General features: G+C 36.1%; 1 protein-coding gene across 6 annotated transcripts; it reads right to left on the bottom strand.

Annotated features, from left to right (window-relative positions):
- Positions 1 to 518: 518 nt before the first annotated feature.
- Positions 519 to 12,700, bottom strand: LOC148880922 (dolichol-phosphate mannose synthase subunit 2-like). Of its 6 annotated transcripts, XR_016104674.1 has the most exons (7): positions 12,309 to 12,699; positions 12,018 to 12,205; positions 11,731 to 11,913; positions 2,175 to 2,285; positions 1,879 to 2,087; positions 1,176 to 1,352; positions 519 to 1,091 (listed from the first exon to the last, which is right to left on the bottom strand). XR_016104674.1 is itself a non-coding variant. In XM_088963011.1 (5 exons), exons 4-5 carry the CDS (start codon positions 2,262 to 2,264, stop codon positions 1,935 to 1,937), a joined length of 243 nt encoding a protein of 80 aa, XP_088819137.1. In that variant the 5' UTR covers positions 2,265 to 2,285; positions 11,731 to 11,840; positions 12,018 to 12,205; positions 12,309 to 12,700; the 3' UTR covers positions 1,741 to 1,934. The 6 variants fall into 6 exon arrangements, 5 of the variants coding, with proteins under 5 accessions (XP_088819137.1, XP_088819135.1, XP_088819139.1 ...); XM_088963011.1 differs by lacking the exons at positions 519 to 1,091; positions 1,176 to 1,352 and having other exon boundaries at positions 1,741 to 2,087; positions 11,731 to 11,840; positions 12,309 to 12,700; XM_088963009.1 differs by lacking the exons at positions 519 to 1,091; positions 1,176 to 1,352 and having other exon boundaries at positions 1,741 to 2,087.
- Between the last annotated feature and the right edge of the window lie 6,591 nt (positions 12,701 to 19,291).

Raw genomic sequence — 19,291 nt, 5'->3', positions numbered from 1 at the left:
ACCTAACCCTTGGTACTTAATTACTGAATAAACTAGTTTTGTAAAGCAATATTTTATTAACAAAAAGCTAGAAAACACTTTAACAGGGGTTCATCCGCTAACAGAGATCGTCATTTACCTTGCAAGAACACTGGGCACTGCTCGATGAAGGCAAGAGCAAGAAGAAATCCCTTCCGGTGACCGTCTGCAATGGGATGCATTGGAGGCTAAAAAAAGTGTCATGAGAATTGTCGATTCAAGAAACGTCAAAAAGGTGTTTCGAATTAAAAGGTGAAATTGGGAATGCCGAGGCAAAAATGTTTTGACTGTTTCTCAGAAAAACACGGTGCCAACCACTCGTACCGGTTCCATTTATTTGCTGATGTGTGATTCATGCCACATCAGCAAAAACGAATTGCTTGTGAAACGCACCAGTGCCAAACACCCACTTGGTTTTCGGTTTGGCTCTTTCTAATAAACCAAACCCATTAACAGCTCCAATCGTATCCCTTACCCTTCCTGGTTTAGTTTAGAGTCTGTTTTAACTTTTGACATGAAATCCATCATTGGGTGAAATCTCCACCCAAGAACCCTTACATTCCAGTATTTTCACCAAAATAAATACAGAAAAATGCACTGCAATGGATTGCAGAATTCTGAATTCCATTGTAGACCTATAACAATTCAAAATGTCAAACACCCCCACCCTAAACACTAATATCCACCTGTGTATTGACATCAATTCCAAGCTGACACCTACCCCAACTGTGGGCTGAAGTCATTCTCCCAAATAAATATGGGCGTTTTAGGGTTTATAAATATAATCGTATAGAATCAATAGCCAGTGGGGATCAACTCTTCTATCCCTTGCTACTAACCCAAGCAGGGCAGGTTGCTGGAACAACTCTTCTATCCCTTGCTAAGTTGCTAGCACCACATCATCACGTAGATGAGGATCAAATACAAAACTTGAGTGGAATAACTGAAGTATTCCTTTCGATCCACAGTGCTTATCAAATCTATTGTAGATGAACAGATCATGGTTCCGCTTCCTCCCATTGAAGCATGATCTAGAATATTGGAACGGACCAGAAGTATCATCAGCTTGCAAACTGAAAAAAAAAATGGAGGATCAAGAGAAAAAGTAGAACCTAAATGTGGAGGATATAAAGCTGTTAATTACGAATTAGACCAACCTGTGTCACTTCGGTGATAAGTTTTGGCTTGGCTTCTTGCGTCAATGAGATCATCAACAAAAAGATTGGATAATGAATTTGAGTTTCACCTCCAAGGTTGAAATTCAAAGTATCATCTTTGTGGCATGGTCCAAAGTTTGCCAACTGAAAAGGCTGGGTGGCATTGGCATTCGCTCCCTAGAAAAGATGAATCAAGCTCTCCTCAGTAAGTGGTCATAGAGAAATGGGGAAAAGTAAAGTTTATGGAGAAAGGTAGTTCAAATAAGTATGCAAATTTCGATTTTAATTGGGAAGCAGCTCCATTGAGGACCAAGGACATCATATGATCCAGCTTATGGGTGTTGCCTAAAGTTACAACAATATTCGGCATAACAAGAAATGTTTCTACTGTTCTGGGAGCAGAAAAGAAATGTTTTCTGTTCCTGGAACATCAGATATCCATTAGAATGTTTCCCGAATGCCACTTAAGAAGTAGAATTGGGTGAAAGATTTTCCTCTTTACAAGAACAACTTCACAAATTGCAATCATATCCAATTCATGCACCAACAAGGCAACAAGCTAAAGTATCAAAAACCACAAGGGCAAATTTAAGATTTAATGTCTCAAAGGAACAGAAATAGCAGGGTGTCAATAATTGACGAAGAATATAAAATGTGTAATCTGTTATCACTTCAAAGCAGCTACGATATGTATACAACCAACCAGAAATAAATAATCCAGGCTCATGTTAGTTAACGAGGAAGGAAATTGTAAATTCCTCAAGCCTTCTTCTTTTTCGATTTAAGCATCACAAGTCCAATAAAGGCACATAAGAAGCAGAGAAGTGCCACACCAGCAACCACGGGTATCAATATAGCATATTCTTGAGGGAGAAAGTACTTGTGGATAAAATGATCACCGTCTACAAAGGGCTGCAAAATAATAGAACCAAAGAAAATTACAAATAGGAATATGGTTAAAATACATAACCTAAATAGAACGGAAATTGGGGAACTAACCAGGATGATGACCCAAAATGTATAATAAGTGAATATAGATAAGCTGATAACAGATAACAGAAACCCTACTGCCCTGTCTGCCAACTCCATGGTGTTATTTATAGTCTTCACCTATAGAAAAAATTATGCAAGTCATTTACTTCATAAAATTCTAGAAAATATAAGAGGAAAAAATTAATCATAGAATTGTATCATTTAAGTTATCCCCAAAATAGAAAGGATAAGAACAAACTATGCCAAAGTGGAGCTTATTATTCTGTTTTCTCTTTTGTTAACAATACCATTCTGCTGAAGATCTCATAAAAATTAGGGTGGGAAAGGGATTGACCCGAACATGGGTTTCTACAAAAAATCAGCAATATATGGCTCATTACTCTAAACATAACTTGTCACAGAACCTGCAACAATCGCATCTCTCCTAGTTCCCTACAGCTTTCCTCTAACATTTCCCCAAGGAATTTCTATCTAGGGCATAGTACTTGTAAACAAACTACCACAAAAAGAAATGAATATTGCAAGGTGTAAGCAAATAACAAGTCAAATATTTTTAATTAGATTATTACTATTTTACAAGTTAAACAATATTACCAAGGCCAAATACAAATGCTTCAAGTTCATGAAGCAAATTCCTCAAAATGTAAATTGTAAGCCAACATCAATATTCAGCTATCTACTACTAACTGGCAAAGCCCTCAAAAAGTAAAGTCTAGCATTTTATCTTCATAAAATTTATTATCAAGTAAAGAAAAAGTGAAATTAGCTGTTTCATTGTCCACCATTGCTGGTCAAGGAGTATTCTCTCTCCCTCTTGGTCTAATCCAATAACTGTGCCCCATCTCCAAAACTTCCTATTAATCTCCTCTCATCATTAGCATTAAAAAATCCTTAAATTATTGTGTATCTTTTCTTCTTGATTCCTGTGTTTTTTACGATTTGACCACCAGGAGGATGCTTGGGAGAGAAATCGTGGCAGATAGATACTACATCACTACATGTTAGACCAAGTGACTGTTTCTAAGGCAACTAAATCTACTAGTTTCATTAGTTAGTCAATCAGTCATTATAATAAAAGCAAATTTATTGAGGGCACAATTGAGGTCTTCTATCATTTCTCTCTAACGGTTTGTTTCCTGAGAACCACTCAAACACTCTTTGTATAACTTTTAAGAACCCAAAAAAAAAATCAGTTGAACTTATTAATGTGTAAAATTCAACCCAGCTCAGCTCAAGTAAGCCTTGTCCCAACTATATGGATGTTTGTTAAAGCATGTTCCACCATTCCACTCTTTTGCCTGTCCAATCAATTTCCTTGTAGGCCCTCAACCTTTTTTATGAGTCTAACAACCAAGACATGTACCCAACCATACTAAGTTTTATCAGTCCCTAAAAAGAAAATATACAAATAAATATATAAAGCTGCAATTCACATCTAGGTGAATCGTACCTTTGAAAATAAAGAAATCCAATTTGATCCCAGAGACCAATATAATTTTTGAGAAGAATAACAAATTTGTATTAGAAATAATAAAAGATGTAGATAAGTTGATGTATGGATTGCACAGAATGTGGATAAAGGTAGCCCCATCTAAACTAAAACTATATAATCAAGGTGCTGTCACCATACAAAAGGACCTCATCAATCATTGATTTGGCAAGCATATTGGCCTTGGCACCAAGTTCTCTTGGAATCCAGCTAGTATGGGTATTAATCATGTCCATTAATTCTCAAATTTCATCAAGGCAGTGTTTCCTGTCCCAACCTGGATTGCTTGGCTGCCCACCTATTGGCACCACATAATTGCAATTTTAGAGTACACCATGAATTACTTAGTAAGAGATATGGAGTTGTTTATCCATACAAACTCTGCAAAAACAAAGTCCTGCTTCTATGGAATTGGCATCCACTATTAGCCAGTTGAACACCAAATCCATAGTTGCATCTGCTCTATAAAATAGCCAACCAATCCCAACAGGTCATGGTTCCCTCTCGACATCAAGCTGAAGCCTATCCCTGCCAAAAATTCAGGGAAGCCATGGGACCCTCAAGGAATGATTCACATGGGAGAATAGCAAAATGTCAGTAGTTCCTTTTTCTAAGGCCATTGCAAAAATATCCCTTTCTATACAATTAATTCATTCATAGTAACGATTAGTCTAGTAACTAACTTGTAATCAATTTCAGTTGCTCAAACATATCTTAGTTATGTAGCATTGCTTCCTTTTAGATCTATTAGTGGTGTAGAAGAATAGCAATCTAAATAGATAATGTTAAAATACTCAATGATCAGAAAGAAGTTGGTCTACGTGATACTAACCAATTTTCCAAAATATTTAAATTCAATAGTTTCCAAAATTTCAGGGTTCTCCTGTTTCAAGCCTATCCAAACCGCATTTCATCTATTTCCTTCCAAAATAGATAGGATTTAAGAGAAATAATGTCAAAGGAAATTTGAATAAAGATGAAACAGGACATATTCAGATCATTAGGAAGAAAATGGCAAACTACAAAATTTATCAAAAAAAAAAAAAAAAGGCAAACTACAAAAAGAAAAAGAGCCACCAAACGATAACATTCTCAAAGACAATTTTGAGGTCCAACCAATCCGTATAATAGAGATGAAGACCCAAATTCCTTTGAATTACAGGATAACTGAATAAAATGGAGAAAAACATAATAACAATTGAAAAACAAGAATATAGGAAACCTAAGGACAATAGTATGATCAAAGAATAGAAACCTCGTCCACCGCAGTGTGAACAGTATAAATTCAAAACATATATTACTACAAAAGCAACTGCATGCTGAACTTTAGAGACCGAAAGATCTATTTAATTTGTTTTGATAGTCTCCAGAGTTTCTGAAACCCTGTTTTTTCATGAGATCTTCAAGTGGAACACCAGAATTCAATCAAAGAATAAAGAGAACATAAATTTCAAGTGTCAAAGGAAATTAGAAAAAAAAAAAGGAGAATCGAAGAACAAGAGAAAAAAACATATAACTTCCCAGGATTAGGGTTTACTCACCACTCACCTTACAACTAACAACGATCCAGCATCAAACACAGGAGGGAGAGAATTGGAATAAAAAGTACAGCGGTTGCAGTAATTCTTCCAGGATGAAATAAGACAGATGAATCCCGTCACAAATAGAGAAGATCTCTCACTTATCAAAAGAATAAATAATATGGTACAACTGCATCAGAATAAAACCGTAGGACATTTCATGGTTTACACCATGACCGTTGATCTCTTTCAGCCCCAACAACATCCCATTACCTATTATCAGTTTGGCCCACCCCAAAGTGCTAAACTTAAAGAAGATCAGATGGTCGAGAGAGTTACTGTAAAATGGACCAGAGCTGTCAATGAGCCGGGTCTGGTTCAAGATAGCGTGTAGATTGTACAAAGGACACGGGCTACGCACATGTATCAAATGTGAATATATATATATAATCATTTCTATACTACCTCAAAGCATAAAACCGCTTTTGTTAAAGACAAAAGGCTCAACCTCCAATGCATACTAAGTTCAAACCAGTTAATGTATCACACCTTATCTTTGATAGTATATATGACTGACCCTATTTTTACCTTTATATCTATAAAAAGAAAACTCTACGAGAAAGAAAAAATAAAAGACAAATAATGCTTACCCAATTAACAAAAGTGATTATCCATTCTCTAAATTTTGTTTTTTTGTATATTATTGATAATTATTGATTAAAATAATTACCATATAATCAATTATTCAGTTGTAATAATCTTTATACGCAAGGATTGTGAAAAAATATATTTTCTCACATTGTGACTTTTCTTATGGATTTTATTTTAAGAAATTATCTTTCACATTAATAATTTTTAGTAATATATATATATATATATATATATATATATATATATATATATATATATATATTTGATACACGTGCGTAACCTGTGCCCTTTCTGCTAGTATTTTATAAACCGATTCATGTAGATATTATGGTTTTGGAAATTGTACAATCTACACGCTATCTTGAACCAGACCCAACCCATTGACAGCTCTGGCCTATTTTACAATAACTGTCTCAACCATCTGATCATCTTTGAGTTTAGCACTTTGGGGTGGGCCAAACTGATAATAGGTAATGCGACATTGTTGGGGCTGAAAGAGATCAACGGTCGTGGTGTAAACCATGAAATGTCCTACGGTTTTATCCTGATGCGATTGTACCATATCATTTACTCCTTTGATAAGTGAGAGATCTCTATTCGCGACGGGATTCATCTATCTTATTTCATCCCGCAAGAATTACTGCAACCGCTGTACCTTCCCCCTCCCGCATCAGTGGTGAGTAAACCCTAATCCTGGTTTTTCTCTTCTAATTTGATTCTCTCTTTTTTTAATTTCCTTTGGCACTTGACATTTATGTTCTCTTTATTCTTTGATTGAATTCTGGTGTTCCACTTGAAGATCTCATGAAAAAACAGGGTTTCAGAAACTCTGGAGACTATCAAAACGAACTAAATAGATCTTTCGATCTCTAAAGTTCAGCAAGAAATTGCTTTTGTAGTAATATATGTTTTGCATTTATAGTGTTCACACTGTGGTGGACGAGGTTTCTATTCTTTGATCATACTATTGTCCTTAGATTTCCTATATTCTTGTTCTTCAACTGTTATTATGTTTTTCTCCGTTTTATTCAGTTATTCTGTAATTCAAAGGCAATTGGATCTTCATCTCTATTATATGGATTGGTTGAACCTCAAAATTCTCTTTGAGAATGTTACCGTTTGGTGGTCCTTTTTCTTTTTTTCCCTCTTTTTTTGGTTCACAAGTTCTTAATCCAAGTAATACTTAATAGGTTTTATCAGATGCCAGTCAGTCTTGTATTTCGATAAATAAATAGAATACTCCAATGATACTAGTCGGTTCCATCCTAGTCTGGACCTTGGTTTTGACCTCTATTTTAGTATTTCGCATATTGACCAAAACTAAAAAATATTAGGCAGAAATTAAAAAAAAAAAAAACTGAAGAAATATTAAAGATAAAAAGCTAAGCTTTTTTTGTAGTTTGCCATTTTTTTTTGATAAATTTTGTAGTTTGCCATTTTCTTCCTAATGATCTGAATATGTCCTCTTTCATCTTTATCCAAATTTCCTTCGACATCATTTCTCTTAAATCCTATTTAATTTGGAAGGAAATGGATGGAATGTGGTTTTGGATAGGCTTAAAATAGGAGAACCCTGAAATTTTGGAAACTCTGTTGAATTTAAATATTTTGGAAAAATGGTTAGTATCATGTGGACCAACTTCTTTCTGATCATTGAGTATTTTTTTTTATCAGTAACAATCTTTCATTAATAACAAAGAGATTAAGATACAATAGCTAAAGATTGCATAGGAAATTGCAATCTCCAGCAATCAGTTACAATTCTGATCATTGAGTATTTTAACATTATCTATTTAGATTGCTATTCTTCTACACCACTAATAGATGAAATCTCCAGCAATCAGTTACAATTCTGATCATTGAGTATTTTAACATTATCTATTTAGATTGCTATTCTTCTAGACCACTAATAGATCTAAAAGGAAGCAATACTACATAATTAAAATATGTTTGAGCAACTGAAATTGATTACAAGTAAGTTACTAGACTAATCATTACTATGAAAGAGTGAATTGTATAGGAACAGGTAACAGATTTCTAGCCATATCTTCAGCTGTTAGACTAGCCTCAGTGTTGTCTTTAATTCTCCCCCTCTCCCTGATCATTGCATTTGGTCTCTTACATCCACTGGAACATTTTCCACTTTAATTTGGCCATCACATCTGACACTGATGCAAATCCTTTCCTTGAGAGAAGACTAGCTTTTGTCGATTCCACCTAGAGTGTTCTTTTTGTTTGGGTAGATTTATGTGGGCAAACCAACACTTGTGAGTTGTGCATTGATACATAAAAAGGATCTGGCGAACTTTCATTGTGGTGTATTTAGGAAGAAATGCCAACTCCATAGAAGCAGGACTTTGTTTTTGTGGAGTATGTATGGATAAACAGCTTCATATCTCTTACTAAGTAATTCATGGTGTACTCTAAAATTGCAATTATGTGGTTCCAATAAGTGGGCTGCCAAGCAATCCAAGTAGGGACAAGGAACACTACCTTGATGAAATTAGAGAATTATTGGACATGATTAATACCCATACTAGCTGGATTCCAAGAGAACTTGGTGCCAAGGCCAATATGCTTGCCAAATCAGTGATTGATGAGGTCCTTTTGTATGGTGATAGCACCTTAATTTTATAGTTTTAGTTTAGGTGGGTACCTTTATCCACATTCTGTGCAATCCGTACATCAACTTATCTACATCTTTTATTATTTCAAATACAAATTTCTTGTTCTTCTCAAAAATTATATTGGTCATTGGGATAAAATTAGATTTCTTTATATTCAAAGATCGGTTCATCTAGATGTGAATTGCAGCTTTATATATTTGTTTGTATATTTTCTTTTTATGGATTGATAAAACTTAGTGTGGTTGGGCACATGTCTTGGTTGTTAGACTCGTAAAAGAGCTTGGGGGCCTACAAGGAAATTGATTGGACAGGCAAAAGAGTGGAATGGTAGAACCATGGTTTTCAAAACCGGACCAGACCGGACAGTTGGACCGAACAAACCAAGAACCAATCAGGTGACTGGTTCCATTTTCCCCAAAACCGTTGATTTTGGTCAGAACCACTCACCCGGGAGGTTAACCGTTTGAACCGTTCAAACAGTTTTGACCGTTTTTTATTTTTTATGTTTTAAATTTTTTTATTTTTTTGTCAAAACATTCCAACCATTCAACCCGAGAACCGGACCCCTAACCGGTTCATTCTCCGAGTCGGTATTAAAAACCTTGGGTGGAACAAGATTTAACAACCATCCATATAATTGGGACAAGGCTTAGTTGAGCTGAGTTGGGTTGAGTTTTACACATTAATAAGTACAACTGATTTTTTTTTTGGTTCTTAAAAGTTATACTAAGAGTATTTGAGTGGTTCTTAGGAAACAAATCCTTAGAGAGAAATGATAGATGACCTAACCAATTGTGCCTTGAACTTCCAATCTAGGAGAGTATACTTATTTGGAATGTGAAATTATTAGATACAAATCCCCCATTTTATTTTCTTATACTAAACATTAATATTTGCTTTTTATTTTGACTTGATTCTCTATTTTTTTATACACCTTTTTAGTTTTTTCTCTTTTTTTATCTTAAATCATTAATACATTTCATCTTAAGAAATTCTTTATTAAACTTCCTACAAAGCCCAAGTTATTTAATCTAAGTGGGTTTTCAAAATCTCTTTATGAATTAAAAGATATTCTTCTTGAATGATTTTAACTTCTCTCCCCATTTCACATACGATCATGTTTGTCCTGAAAGAAATAAAGCTGAAACATTTCCTAAACATATTCACCATGAGAAAGTTTACGACTTAATCAAGTTCAAGAGAGCTAAACCTACCCAAGAAGCTAGAAACTCACTCAAATTTCAGCATTCCAAGTGAACAAACTTCAAAAGAACAATGCTGAAATCTCTTTCATGTCTCCAAAATAAACAAGTTCAAGAATCAAGGGTTTCAAAAAGACACTCACCAAAACTGAATTAGCCCAAGTCTTTTCTTTTATTACTTATTAATGAGAAAAAGAGATTAAACTTCTATCCTAAAGCTGATTTTTTTTTCACCTCACAAAACATGATACTCAATTTGCTTGCATTTTATTCATGATAACCCTAGACACTCACCAAAACTGAATTAGCCCAAGTCTTTTCTTTTATTACTTATTAATGAGAAAAAGAGAGATTAAACTTCTATCCTAAAGCTGATTTTTTTTTCACCTCACAAAACATGATACCCAATTTGCTTGCATTTTATTCATAATTACCCTAAGAACATCTAATTACACTACTCACCTATCAACCTAAAGCGCTAAAAGACCCCACAACTCTCATCCTAACCCCCAAATTGTATGCATTGTTCAACATTCTTGGATTCATTTAACATGTGTAGCTTATTTCATCACAAAAAAAAATCCCATCTCCAAAGTTTATTTACTTCAAGCATTAATTCCAACAAAAGCATATGAGAATACTCATTTCAGCATAGGCAAATTTCCCAAGGCAAAATTTCCATCATTTATCATCATGAACAGTAATTTCTCATTGCAAGCCTCTCACCAAATACCATCATGCTTATCATAACCTCAACCTTCCAAAACTCTCCATGAAGCATACCATTTCAGCATTTAGAACAAGTCTAGACCACAAATATCTATCACAAATGAGTTTAAAAACCACATAGAACGTCCCATTTCATCATGAGAATGCTTCTAGAATCATGCACTACTTAAACATTGGAGCCAAAGAGTATCCAAAACCTAGAAATTTCAGCATAGAACACACTTCCAAACCCAGAATTTTTTAAATATTTGAATCCAAATGAACTCAAAAAGACAAAAATTTCAACAATGAAAATGGTTTTGAAAGTATGCATTCCTTACACATTTGTATCAAAGAAAAACCCCTAAACCCAGAAATTTCAGCAAAGTGCACACCTTTAAACTAAATAATCTTCAAACATTTGGATCAACAAGAACCCAAAACCCAAAATCTTCTGCAATATAGATGTTTTTAAAATCAACATGTTTCATACACTTGGCACTAAAAGAACCCAGAAATCCAGAAATTTGAACAATGAAAAGGCTTTCCAAACTATCATTTTCTTGAGACCAAAAGAGTCCCTAAAACTTAGAGATTTCAGCAATGAGGATGCTTTCAAAATCAATCTTTTCACATATTGGAGTCCAAAGGGAAGTCCCAAAATCAGAAATTTCAGCATTATGTTTGCTTTTAAAAATCAATCTTTTCACATATTGGAGTCCAAAGGGAAGTCCCAAAATCAGAAATTTCAACACTAAGAAAGCTTTTAAAATCAATCTTTTCACATGCAAAGGAAATCCCAAAATCAGAAATTTCAGCACTATGAAATCTTTTAAAATCAAACCCCAAAATCAGAAATTTCAGCACTAGAAAAGCTTTTAGAATCAACATTTTCACATGTTGGGGTTCAAAGGAAATCCCAAAATCAGAAAAAATCCAGCATTATGAAAGCTTTTAAAATCAATCTTTTCACATGTTGGGACCCAAAGGAAACCCCAAAATCAGAAATTTCAGCACTAGAGAAGCTTTTAGAATCAACATTTTCACATGTTGGGGTCCAAAGGAAATCCCAACATCAGAAAAAAAAAAAAAAAAAAAAAAAAAAATTCGGCAAGGGTGTGCTTCCACAAAAGATCAAATTCGTCATATTGAGTTGACAATCCACACAAAGCAAATGACATTCTCACATGGACCCACTACTATAGCCATTCAAACTCATCGAATATTAGATTCCAAAAACAGTGTGCAACCTGAAATTTTTAGCATGTAAAAGTATCCCATTATCACATCATCATGTCATGCCTTCAAGAATGTAAGCCACCCAAAATCTCACACAATCTCATGCTAAATCAAAATTTTACTTACTATAACAAGAAATCTTTGCGGGAAAGATCGGGCCGGTCGTCTTCTCCAACTTCGGCATCAAAGATATTGAAGAATAAAATAAAGGGAAAGAGGGTCTTCGGTCTTGAACTCTAGAGACCCGATTCAACGTTTGTTCAGTCCGAACTCAGGTAATATGAAGTTAAAAAAATAAAAAATAATAGCCTGCATAGGTCAAACCTCAACTGAACTAATCGAGCAATGAATTTAACATTGTCTTGAATATAAGGAATTAAAAAAAAGAAAGAAAACGGAAATTAGGAGCTTACTGCCTAACAAACGAATGCTTCGTTATTGAAGAAATTTATCAATGAAAGACATCAGCGACAGAGAAAGTTAAATCAAACAAAATAATTAAAGAGCTGATCCATCCACAAGATATTTAGGAGACGATCCATGCGGTAACTCCTTCTATCACCACATTTGTCGCTGGTAAGGGATGATGCAGTGGATGACTCTGTAGAGCTTCATTGTCATCCCCAAAACCAGCAGAGAGCAAATACAATAATAAAAAAAGAAAGAAAGAAAGAAAGAAGAATCGCAAATAAAACGGGATTTACCTGAGTTGAGATGTTGGCCGAAATTCAAATGATGCAACAGGGGGTACCGTAGTCTGATTTCTTCAGTCGACAGTAGTGACCAATGGTGATCGGTGGTTCAGTGGTGGAGATACATTAAAAAGAATAGGGGATTGAGGAGCAAGAGAGAGGAGCGCAGAGGATGACGAAATGGAAGAGGAGAAAGGCCGGAGGGGAGGGAATCGCCACTGATTCACCGCCTCTGTCGAGAGGTTGAAGACGATGAACAGAGGTTCTCACTTGATTTATCTCGTTGGAGAGAGAGAATGAGAGAGAGGGACCGAGGGAGTGAATGGGAGAGGAGGCTACTAGAGAGGGGAGAGGAAACGCCGGAGCTGAAAGGGCTACCGCCGCTGGTTTCTTCGTTCGAAGGGAGAGTGAACAGTCGAATCCTTGAATTTATATGGGAGGCAGGGTCAATTTCGTATTTTTTGAGAATCTTAGGGGCATTTTTGTAATTTCGAATAAATCTGGTCAAACCGGTTCGACGGATGCTCAAACCGGAGTTCTGATGGATGGCTGAGATTTTGGGTCAAACATGGAGGGTTGAGATGGGTCTGACCACAGAGGGTGGGTTTGCGTATATGGGCTAACAAGATTAGCCAAAATGGAATCTTTTTGAATGAAAGGGTAAATAAGGGTATTTTTGGCTAATATATTATAGGATGGGGTTTTCAGACATTCTAAGTTGATTGGTGGGGTCAGATTGGCCCAACGAGGTACAGATTGGATAGATCTACAAAGGGCTCGATTCGATTGATTTGAGGGCTCAAAATGGAATTTTTGTGCGATGAAGGGGCAAACAAAGGCAGTTTTGAGCAAACTTTCACTGGGTAGGGTTCTTAGGCAATCTGAGGTGATTGGAAAGGTTTGATTGGTTTAGATGTGTTCGGATCAAGTGGATATGGGTTGTGGGAGTGAGAAGGGTCAAAATGGAATATTTGTTTGATGGACGAGTGAAAGGAGGAAACTTGAGTTCAAATTTCATGGGTAGGTGTTTTGGGAGGTTTTGGGCCTAATGGTTGTGTCTGATCTAATGGTTGAGGCATAAGTGGGGGGCCATCGGGGCCATCGGATAGGTATCGGGTAGGTTTGACGGTGGATCTAGGGGCTTTAGGGCTGAAAGTTGAGGTTTTTAGGTTTTTGGGTGTTTTGGAAGGATCAGAAGGGTCTGATTGGTGGTTCAGGATGAGTTGGACGTTCAGGTGACGAACCAAGCAAAAATCGTGTGTTGATAGTTGTGCTTGTTCTTCTTCAGCGTTGATGTACTTTTATGCATGAATCTTCAGCGCAGCCACGGTCTAAGAGGGTTCTTTGATAATGAGAAGTTGAAAGGGGAGGAACGCAGGCCCTGCATGACGGATGTGACTGCCACCGATTGCTTAAGGTCTCGGACTTGTAGGGCCTCGGCATTAAACCTCACCAAGTACTCTGTAAGGAACTCTCCCTTCCTCTGCCGCACTTGCATGAGACTTGCCGAAGTTTTCCAATGTCTCTGGCTGACCATGAACTGTGTACCAGGAACTGGCTCTCCAATTGATCCCAAGAGGAGATGGAACGCGGGGAAATGGATGATTACCATGTTCGAGCAACTCCCTTGAGGGTCGTAATGAAAGCCTTGCACATCAAGCCTTCGGACGAGCCGTGCAGCATCATCAAAGCCTTGAATCCTTCAGTGTGATCGTTGGGGTCCATGGCTCTGTCATACTTTTCAAACTACAGAGGTCACTAGCTAGCTAGAAGGGAGGAGTCGCACTTCTACCAACTTGGCTATGCTCCAACTCGGTCAGGCGCTGTCTGAGTTCCCTAATCTCCGCATCCCTGTTGTTTGGTATTATGGGCATGACCTTTTCTTTCTTGTGAACTGTTGGACAGTCTTGACTGAACTAGACTCGGACCAACTGATGCAATGCCCATTTGCCAAGCCTTTCTTTGGCTAGTACTCGGGTAGATCTGTGTATTTTGTTAAGGTCATCGCATTCACAGGATCGGGTTGAAGAGTCTGATTTTCTTGACGGTTGTTGCCTTTCTTGGTTAGACCGTACCCTATCCTTGTTTGACTGTGCTTTTTGGGGTCCTCGGGGCGAGGATCGGCCGTGGTAAGCATCGGGGAAGGAGGGGGAATAGTCTGAGTAGGTTGCACTATAGATCCTAGTGTCTACATCATCGCCAGGATCTAATCGACCTTTTGTTGCATCACTTGGAACTGGGCAAGGCCGATTGTGGTCTATGGTTGAGGTTGTTGTTGGGATTCGCGATGCAGAGGGCTGTGGTGAGAACGGGATCCTCGAGATGGGGATTGGCTTGTGGAGCAATCGGATGTGTTTCCTGGCATCTTTCTTGATTGCACGGAAAGAGGGTTTGGAATGGCTTTTTGTGTGATTCCCACAAACGGTGCCAATTTGATGTTGTTCGATCCGAGGTGTCCCGAATCAAGGCCATAGTCAGATAATCCTACCAACTGGCAAAGCCGAGGTGGAAAGATGAAGTCGCGCTCCAAGAACTGAAACAAGAAACTAGTCAAAGGCCCAAGGAGTTATTCCCCGGGTAGGTACTCCGATGCTCAAGTTAGTCAAGAATGGTGGGTGGTTGGGCCGAGTAGTTGAAGACAATGCTGGTCAGAGCAGAGTAACAAAGTGTTAGAAAGTAAAAAATTTGAATCCCTTACTTTGAGCGGGGGTTACCTTTTTATAGCCAAGATTTTTGGGTTGGGCCCAAGCTTAGCCCTCAGGTAGTCCGATACACATTAATACATACATATGTATATATATGTACATTTTGCGTTCATATATATATATATATTGGGCTCGGGCCTTAAGTCCAAATTTTAGGGTCGAGCCTGTGTTGACCATAAACCCGACCCAACCCACCCAACTTGCACCCCTACCAAGTTGTTCTAACTTGTAATATTTGTTATATATCTTGTAATATATATTGTTAATGAGGTTATGAAGTCGCAATTTGGGTCCTAGAATGAATATCAAACTAACAGCTAGCCTTCTAAGCCTATGTTGTTGGGTTGTCATCCTTATGGAGTGGGACCCACAACTCAATAAACACAAAAAGAAGAAAAATGTGTAAAATGACAAAAAAAAGAAATAAAAAAATACCTTTTTATTTTTTGCTTGTCTTACAAGCCAATAAGTCGGTTACCTAACAAATTGGAACAGTTCACTTACGACTCTCTAAACCCCAATAGCTCTCTAAGGAAAAAATTAAAGAAAGAAAAGAGCCTTGAGAAAAAAGTTTTGGGAAGAAGAAGATTTACAAGGATGGAAACAAAGAAGACGAATCCATTTTTCAGCATCTCTTCCTACTTTCTTGTTGTGCTTCCACTCTTGGTGAGAAACATCTTGTTTACTATTCATTTTGTTGATGATTTATTGTTGGAATCTAAGAGCCTTTTTGATGTTCATCATCTAGTTGTGACTAGATAGAAAAACATCGTATCCCATTTTCATTTTTGATAATGGATGATTTGGATTCCAGTCTCGTGGTTTTTACCCTCACATTGAGGGGTTTTTCACATAAATCTCGGTATCTACTACTGTTTCTTGTTTTGTGGTTGATCGTTTATTTCATTACTGCATGCTTGCTATTTGTTGTTAAAATTCTTTGACTTGTACAAAGAAAAACATAGGAATCATCTTGTGGCAAGGAAAGCCCAAGGATATGTCAAGTGACCAATGGGAAATTATTGACTTGAAAACCATTGCAAGCATTCGACAATGGTTGGATGATAGTATTTATCATCTTGTGGCAAATGTAATTTCAATTTCTGATTTGGAACAAGTTGAAAGAGTTGTATGAGAAGAAAACCATCGGTAATAAGGCTTTCTTAATAAGAAAACTCATAAATTTAAAGTACAAGGAGGGTTCGTCCATTACCGAACACTTGAACCAAATGCAAGATGTTGTAAATCAATTGGCTTCAATGAAAATGGTGTTGATGAACTCCAAACCTTATTACTACTGAGTTTATTATCGGAAAGTTGGAAGACACTTGTGGTGTCTCTTAGCAACTCTGCACCTAAAGGAAAAGCCACATGCGGTTTGTTCAATAAGAAAATAAGAAGGAAATAATTGGACACTAGCAAATTAGATGCACTTCTTACACAAAGTCGGGGTAGAAGTCAAAGCCGAGGTCCATACAACCGTGACAAGTCCAAAGGTAAATCCAAGTCAAGAAAGGATATCACTTTCCATTATTGCAATAAGCCAAGACACTTCAAGAGATTGCAAAAAGATAAGAAGTGACAAAAAAAAAAAAAGAAAAATGTGAAAATAAGGAAATGAGACGACTGCAGTTGTTTTAGATGGTGAGGTTATGATTTTTGCAAGATGTGAAGAATCTTATTTTAGCCTTACATTCCAAGACATAAATTGGATTATTGACACCAATGCTTCATACCATGCTACTCCACACAAGAAATTCTTTGTTATTTACAAATCAGGTAATTTTGGTGTTGTAAGAATGGGTAATATTGATACATAAAAAATTGTGTGGTTAGGTGATGTACAAATAAAGACCGATGTTGATTATAAATTGGTTCTCAAATATGTGAGACATGTACCAGATCTTCGCTTCAACTTAATTTTTGTAGGAAAATTAGATAAATAAGGCTATAACAATAATTTTGGTGAAGGAAAATGAAAGCTCACCAAATGATTTCTTGTAGTTGCAAAAGGGATGAATATGTTGTACTCTTTACAAAATGAATGTTTAGTTATGCAAAGAGAAACTGAATTTTATAGAAAAAGACTCCTCCAACCTATGGCATAAGTGGCTTAGTCACGTAAGTGAGAAAGGACTTCAAGTTCTTGCCAAGAAATAACTCCTCCCGAGCTAAAATACACATTTAGATTCATGTGTTCATTGCTTTGCTAGTAAACAACATAGAATTTCTTTTCAAAGAAACCCTCATAAAAAACAAAATGTTTTAGAATTGGTTCATTCCAATGTATGTGACATAAAAATCAAGTTTCTTGTCGGTGCCTCTTATTTTGTTACATTCATTGATGATGGATCTAAAAAAGTATAGCCATATACCATGAAATATAAAAATGAAGTCTTGGAGATATTCAAACATTTTCATGCTAGAGTTAAAAGAGAAACAGAGAAATTCTTCAAATACATCCGTACAGACAATGGAAGTGTACATTGGTCCATTTGAGGAATATTGCAAAAACCATGGTATTCAACATAAATAGTCAATTCCAAATACTCCACAACATGATGGTGTGAATAAATGGATGAACCGCATCATTAAGAAAAGAGTTAGGTATATGTTTTCACATGCTAAATTACCAAAATCTTTTTGGGGAGAGGCAATGCATATTGCTTGTTACTTAATTAACTTGTCTCCTTTAATTGTTTTGGATGGAGATGTGCTAGAAAAGGTATGGACGGGGAGAAATGTCTCATATGACCATTTATGGGTGTTTGGTTGCAATGCATTTATGCATATTCCCAAAGCTGAAAGGTCCAAGCTTGATGGAAAGTCCAAGCAATGCATTTTTTTTTTTTTTGTTATGCAAATGAAAATTTTGGGTACAGGTTACAGGATCCAACTGGAAGTTAATAAGAAATAGAGATGTGATCTTTCTTGAATATCAAATAGTTTAACTTGAGAACAATACAAAGTCATAATCAAAGTTTGAAAGCTTTGCTGATTTGGATCTAATTCCTTCCTCTGTTGTGCATAGTGAAAATAAGAAGATTTGCAATACAATACGGTTAATGATGATAGCACTTCAATTGGAAACTTAAGTGATAATGATCATAAAGAAGAGGGGGAGCAACCCATAGAAGCTCCTCAAGTACCATAAGAGCAACTTCAAATTCAAGAAGAAGAACCACAACTGAGAAGGTCTACTAGGGAATGGGTGTCATCAAAGAAATACTATCCTCATGGTTATGTTATGCTCAATGATATAGGTGAACCACAATATTATGAGGAAGCTATAGGAAATAAAGAAAAAGAAAATTGGTTGGAAGCTATGCAAAAAGAATTATATTCATTGTATAAAAACTGCACTTATGACTTAGTATATTTACTAAAAGGCAAAAAGGCATTTAAGAATAAATGGGTATTTAGGTTGAAAATAGAATAAAAAGGCTCACAATTAAGGTATAAAGCAAGGTTGGTTGTGAAAGATTTTGATTAGAAAAAAGGGCATTGATTTTAATGAAATTTTTTCTCTAGTTGTGAATATGTCATCAATCAGAGTATTGTTGGGCCTAGAAGCAAGTATGAATTTAAAGGTTGAGTTGCTTGATGTTAAAACTACATTTCTTCATGGTTATTTGGAAGAACACATCTATATGGGGCAACCAAAAGGGTTTGAAGTCAAGGAAAAATAACACATAGTTTGTAAACTAAGAAAGAGCTTGTATGGGTTAAAACAAGTACATAGGCAATGGTACAAGAAATTTGAGTCTTTCATGGTGGATAATGGGTACAAGAAAACAACTACAGATCATTGTGTATTCATTAAAAAATTTTCTAATGATGATTTTATTATTCTATTGCTCTATGTTGATGATATGTTTTGCTATGAAAGACTTGGGTTCGATACAACAAATATTAAGAATTCAAATCTCTCGTGATAGGAAAGCTAAAAGGCTATGGCTATCTTAAGAAAGGTACATTGAGAAAGTATTGGAAAGATTCAACATAGATAAAGCCAAGTTAGTTATCACTCCACTTATAAGTCACTCCAAGTTGATTCTTAAACAAAGTCCTTCAAATGAGAAAGAAAAATAAGAAATGATGAATGTGCCATACTCTTCAGTCATAGGAAGTTTAATGTGTGCTATGGTTTGTACTAGGCCTAACATTGCATATGTAGTTGGTGTAGATAGCATATTTCCTATTAATCTAAGCAAAGAGCATTAGAAAGCAGTTACATGGATTTTTAGGTATCACAATGGCACTTCTGACTTGTGTTTATGTTTTTGTAAT

Source organism: Nelumbo lutea, chromosome 1 (genome assembly GCF_056320005.1).
Source record: "Nelumbo lutea isolate HS-2025 chromosome 1, American lotus-T2T, whole genome shotgun sequence".
Lineage (NCBI taxonomy): Eukaryota > Viridiplantae > Streptophyta > Magnoliopsida > Proteales > Nelumbonaceae > Nelumbo > Nelumbo lutea.
The sequence above is the reverse complement of the archived record's forward strand: the minus strand, read 5'-3'. Positions and strand labels throughout refer to the sequence as shown.

Coding starts and splice junctions, on each gene's coding strand:
- LOC148880922 (XM_088963011.1), bottom strand. CDS start 2,264: ATGGAGTTGGCAGACAGGGCAGTAGGGTTTCTGTTATCTGTTATCAGC. Junction 2,088..2,174: donor CATTTTGGGTCATCATCCTG/GTTAGTTCCCCA, acceptor ATTATTTTGCAG/CCCTTTGTAGACGGTGATCA.